Genomic DNA, 5,273 nt, shown 5'->3' with positions numbered 1-5,273 from the left:
TGATACATGAATGGATAAAGAAGATGTGGTGTATACATACAACGGAATATTATTCAGCCACGAAAAAAAAGGAAATCCTGCCTTTTGCAGCAACGTGGATAGTCCTTGAGGACATTATGCTAAGTGAGATAAGTCGGACAGAGAAAGACAAATATTGTATGACATCCACCCTTTTTTTGTGTGTGGCAGAAAAGGCAGTCAGAACACTCCAGACAAGAGAAGAATCATGCTCAGAGAAAGAGTGACATGGAAAGCACCCCTCAGTTCCGTGAACTTGGAACATCCTCTTAGAAGCTGCAGAAGGGAGAGTGGTGGAACACAGGATGAAGAAGGAGGTAAGGCCACGTAAATAATTAATTAGTCATTTTATTAGAATTTTTATGACACACTTTAATATATTGGCATTAAGCCATGTGAGTGACTTAAGTTAAACAGGTGACTTAAAAGATTAAATAAAATACCCCCTGTTACTCTTTCATGTTTTTAAATAAAAATAATATCTGAACCAGTGTTAATTTCTTGATTTTGATGGTTATATTGGAAAGCATCTTCATATGAAATATAAACAAATATACTAGGGTGATGGAGTATCATGTTTGCAACCTACTCTCATAGGTTCAGAAAAAAATTTGTAGTGCACCTGCATCTTTCCTGTAGGTTTGTTATTACTTCAAAATAATAATTTTTTAAAAAAACCCCAGAAAACCATGATTCAGGAAGTTATATAACCTGACCTAGGCCACATGGATAACAAGTGGCAGCTCCAAAGTGCAACTCAGGTGCGTCTGACTCCTAAGTCCACACCCTTGCCCACCAACCATGGCCTGGACCTCCAGGCTGCCTCCCCGCAGACCCTTTAAAATCTGCCCAAGAAGACCCCTGCTCCCGTTCCTTCACCTGCAGAACCGCATCCCCTCCAAGCCGAGTTGTGGTCCTTAAGCTGGAGCTGCTCCCCAGTTGCCCCAACCCTGCGCTGGCCCTGGCTCCCCATCCTGTGCCTGACAGAGTCGCAGGGCACGTGACAGGCGGCAGCAGGGCAGCTGAAAGCACTCCGGGCTCCAGAGAGGCTCTGACGGGCTCCCTGCTCCTGGGAGAGGGATTCCATTAGCTGAGCTCCCCCTCTCCCTGAGGACCTCAAGATTTTTCACACCACTCACAGGTAAGCATGGCGATTTCTTCCTGTCTCTGTTCCCTATCGTTACCATCCCTACGTTAGAGATTCCCTCCTCATCAAGCGGCTTGAAGAGGGAATCTTATCAATTAAGGCTTCACGTGTCATTCCACTACTTACAGAAATCACCACTGCAGGTCATCAGACATCACCAAGGCCAAGACAGCAACTGCTGCCCTCCTGTGACCTTCCAGCCCCGCCCTGCTTCCCCACCTCTGAGCCTGCCGGGGCGGAGGGATGGGGAACCCGCTAAGGATTCACCTGTACCTGTGAACCATGTGTCCATCAACTCAGCTGCAGGCCCCAGAAGCAAGAGCTGGGGGCTCAGTGGTGAGCCACGCCCCATGACAGTTTGTTCCAGCTCAACCTGACCACCCTTTGGCTTCAGACATGACCTCTGCACACTCTGGAGCCCTATGGACACTTCCAAGAGCCAAAGAGGCTCTGGAGCTGGAATGGCCCCGGGAGACAGCCCTGTATGTCACTGATCTGCCTCTTTGCTCCCCTGGGAAAAGAGTCCAGCGCTGGTATGTTCTCTCCAGCTGGTGGGCTTTTGGGGGATAGTGATTCTGGGGCTGCGAACGTGTCACTAGCCAGGACCAGGAGGCCGAGGCCCAGGAGAGAGAGGGCTCCCTTTGCCACGTGCCTCCATCGGTTCCCGTGTAAGTGCTCTCATCCTTCACTGCTTTTGGGAAACTGGGTGGAGGGAGAGCGGGTGGCCTCCGGTCCATGGGAATTTTCCCTTCTTACCAATCTGGAGTTTCTCTTTAACGGGTTTCCTAAGTGGCCCTCCAGCCTGAGTGCCCCGTGGGGAAATGTACTGGGTAAACAGGATGACAGCTTCCTGCCTGGCTCTCCTGGAGTAGAGGACCTTGTGACAGGCCCCTCTCTGGGGTGGAGAGGAAGCCTGGTAGCCTACATCAGTATAAATGTTGCTGTCCACCTCACCACCCTGATCTGGAGGCAGAGAACCACACAGGCTCTGTTCGTGTGGGTGAGTTTAGCCCCATCTCCTGGGTCTTCCCCAGGGTTGCAGCAGCATGAACCAGCCCAGCAGCCACAGGCTTCACTATGGGTCAGGCAGGGAAGGAGGGGCCCTCCCTGGGTACCACTGGGACTTGTTCCACAGAACCCTAACTATGGGTACAGGAAGATGGGCTTGCAAATATCCTCACACTTCACTTTGCTCCTGGGCCGGGCCCATTGGCCCCAGGGATTCATCAGGGCCTGCAGGGTGGAGGCAGGGGGAGAAAGAGCCTGCCAAAGAGGAAGCCTCCCAAGAAAGCAGGGAGGAGGGGACTCCCTATCATTGACCAACGTGGGGTGGCCAAGACATGGGCCCTGGTCATCTCTGCTCATCCTCAGGATCATGGTCCCTTAGAACTCAAAGGGAGGGTAGCTGAGAGTACGAGGGACAGATGGAGCGAGTGAATGTTGACCACATCCTTCCTCCCAACAGCCTGGGAGGGACAGGCCAGGATTGCCTCCAGGACAGAAGTTTCAGCTGAAGCCAAGAGAGGTGAAGTGAGTTCCCCACGGTCACACAGCTAGGAACAAACAGAGACTCCATTAGAACCCAGGTCCTCTGACTCTCCAGAGCTCTCTACAACTCCTCCCCTGCCCGGGTACCACTCCACCTCCAGCCAGAGGGATGGGGCATGAGACCATGTTAGATACCAGATGATGCTGGGAGTTTCCAAGGATAGTTTGGGTCTTTCCAGAGCTCCTGTCTGTACCTGCCCTGGCCCTCAGGCTCCATCACATGCCTGAATCTTGACAAAGCACAGCAAGGGGAGACCTTGGCAAATGCTTCAGGTGGACCACAGCCCTTCCCTTCTACAGAAGGAGCCGCTGGAGCAAACGCCATGCTGCTGTGCTCTTTGACCCTCACCCTCATCTGGCTGGTGGTTTCTGGCCTTGAGTGCGACATGAAGGAAGTTTGTCTTGGAAGCCCTGGCATCCCTGGTACTCCTGGATCCCATGGCCTGCCAGGAAGAGATGGGAGAGATGGTATCAAAGGAGACCCTGGACCTCCAGGTACTGAGTGGGAGCTGAGGGACAGTGACCTGTTTTCAGGGGGACTTGCTGTCCAGGGTTCCGGGCTGGGTTCAAGGGTCAGCTGGATGGTGGGAGTTTCCCGGGACCCTTAGACTGGAGCAGCCCTGGAGCATCTACCCTCAAGGTGCCTGTGGAGTGACAGGTGAGTCAGCCTGGCTGATAATGGAGGTCCAGTCCCATCAGCCCCAGCCCACTGTGGGTGATAGATAGCATACATCCTTGTCCCCCTCTCTCTGCAGGCCCCATGGGCCCCCCCGGAGGAATGCCAGGCCTCCCTGGGCGTGATGGGATGACTGGAGCCCCTGGCCTCACTGGAGAGCGTGGAGAAAAGGGAGAGCCTGGTGAGAGGGGCCCCCCAGGTGAGCAGGATGTGGCCAGTGGACAGAAGCAACTGGACACTGTGCCCATGTGGTCAGTTACATGAGGGATGACGGGGATCAGACAAAACCACGGAAGTCCCCAAAGGGTATATTTTTCAACCTAGATAAGAGAATATGAGGTTGAGAAATCAGAGGGGTCTGGGTCGTGGGACTGGTGGGTATTGGAAGTGTTCCACGCATCACAACAGCTGATGGGGAGACACAGGGCGTCAGGTGTGGGAAATGGAACAGCACTGGGGGGAGGGGAGGCACTTCCTAGTGCTGAGGCATAGGGGCATTCTGAGGGTGTAGGGGGTTATGTGGACCAAGGACCAGACAGATGATATAACTGGGAACCCCGCATGTCCAGGGGAACTCTGGAGCTCTGAGCAGTAATCAAGGTCCATCAGGAGAGCCAGAGAGAACCAGATTTGCTCTTAGTGGAGGGTGGGGAAGGGGGTCCTGCCCAGAAACTAGAAAACCCCACAGAAGTGGACAGACAGAGCCATGAAAGGATATGGCAGGAAAGAAGAGCAGAGATGGGGCTGAGCAAGTGCAAGGCTGCATTAGAGGACAAGTGTGTAGGGAGTGGGAGACACACTCCAACCTCGTGGACCCTTATGACCTGGGGCCTGGGCAGTGGTTCTAGACAAGTGAAGGGCAGAATGCCAGGCTTGCCGCTGGCCTCGCACCTGCTTGGCACAAGTGGGGGTTTTTGTTGGCCTGCCCCTCTTCTTGCTGGGGATCTCTCTACAGGGCTTCCAACTTATCTAGACAAGGAGCTCCAGAGCACACTCCGTGAGATCAGCCATCAAATCCTGCAGTCGATGCGCGGTAAGGGGATCCCTTGGGGCCTTATAGGGTAGGGGGTTCCCATAAGTTCTCCTCATCCTCAGCATCAGGCTCCAGAATCTAGAGACTTGACAAACAAGTGTGGACATGGAGGTCCTTTTTCAGATGTTCTTCAACGGCTCAGAGGAGACCGAAGTAGATATGGATTATCTCCCTATGTCCTGGGGAAGCAATGTTCCTGGCTATACTGCTTTCTATTGAATCCCAGGAAATTGCACAGTTTCAGGCACATAATAGACAGTCAATAAGTAATTGTTAAATGGGTGAATGGATAATTAAATGATGGGAGCATGGAGGGGAATCCAGAAAGACTAGGATTGGAAGAGGGAGGGAAGAAGGAGAGAGAGGCAGAGGTGAAGAGATTGGAAAGCGCATAAAGGCAGAGTGCATAAAGGGAAGGAGAAGGACTTGGAAACAAAGAGGCCTGTGGCCTGACCCGGATTCCTCTGCTGTCAGTCCTCAGTTTGCAGGGCTCCATGCTGGCAGTGGGAGAGAAGGTCTTCTCCACCAATGGGCAGTCGGTCAATTTTGATGCCATTAGAGAGTCGTGTGCCAGAGTAGGTGGACGCATTGCTACCCCAAGGAGTCCGGAAGAGAATGAGGCCATTGCAAGCATCGTGAGGAAGCACAATACTTATGCTTACCTGGGCCTGGCTGAGGGTCCCACTGCTGGAGACTTCCACTACCTGGATGGAACCCCTGTGAATTACACCAACTGGTACCCAGGGCAGCCCGGGGGTCGGGGCAAAGAGAAGTGTGTGGAGATGTACACAGATGGCCAGTGGAATGACAAGAACTGCCTGCAGTACCGACTGGCCATCTGTGAGTTTTGA

At 53.0% G+C, this 5,273-nt stretch overlaps 1 protein-coding gene across 2 annotated transcripts; it reads left to right on the top strand.

Moving 5' to 3' along the window:
• Nucleotides 1-2,940: 2,940 nt before the first annotated feature.
• On the top strand, nt 2,941-5,273 carry LOC137767663 (pulmonary surfactant-associated protein A). 2 transcript variants are annotated; one of them, XM_068548894.1, is made up of 4 exons: nt 2,941-3,208; nt 3,469-3,588; nt 4,345-4,422; nt 4,897-5,273. In XM_068548894.1, exons 1-4 carry the CDS (start codon nt 3,037-3,039, stop codon nt 5,271-5,273), a joined length of 747 nt encoding a protein of 248 aa, XP_068404995.1. In that variant the 5' UTR covers nt 2,941-3,036. The 2 variants fall into 2 exon arrangements, with proteins under 2 accessions (XP_068404995.1, XP_068404994.1); XM_068548893.1 differs by having other exon boundaries at nt 3,037-3,121; nt 3,529-3,588.

This window comes from Eschrichtius robustus, chromosome 7 (assembly GCF_028021215.1).
Source record: "Eschrichtius robustus isolate mEscRob2 chromosome 7, mEscRob2.pri, whole genome shotgun sequence".
NCBI lineage: Eukaryota > Metazoa > Chordata > Mammalia > Artiodactyla > Eschrichtiidae > Eschrichtius > Eschrichtius robustus.
This window is presented reverse-complemented; position numbering and strand designations above follow the sequence as displayed.

Coding starts and splice junctions, on each gene's coding strand:
- LOC137767663 (XM_068548894.1), top strand. CDS start 3,037: ATGCTGCTGTGCTCTTTGACCCTCACCCTCATCTGGCTGGTGGTTTCT. Junction 3,589..4,344: donor TGGTGAGAGGGGCCCCCCAG/GTGAGCAGGATG, acceptor ATCTCTCTACAG/GGCTTCCAACTTATCTAGAC. Junction 4,423..4,896: donor AATCCTGCAGTCGATGCGCG/GTAAGGGGATCC, acceptor CTCTGCTGTCAG/TCCTCAGTTTGCAGGGCTCC.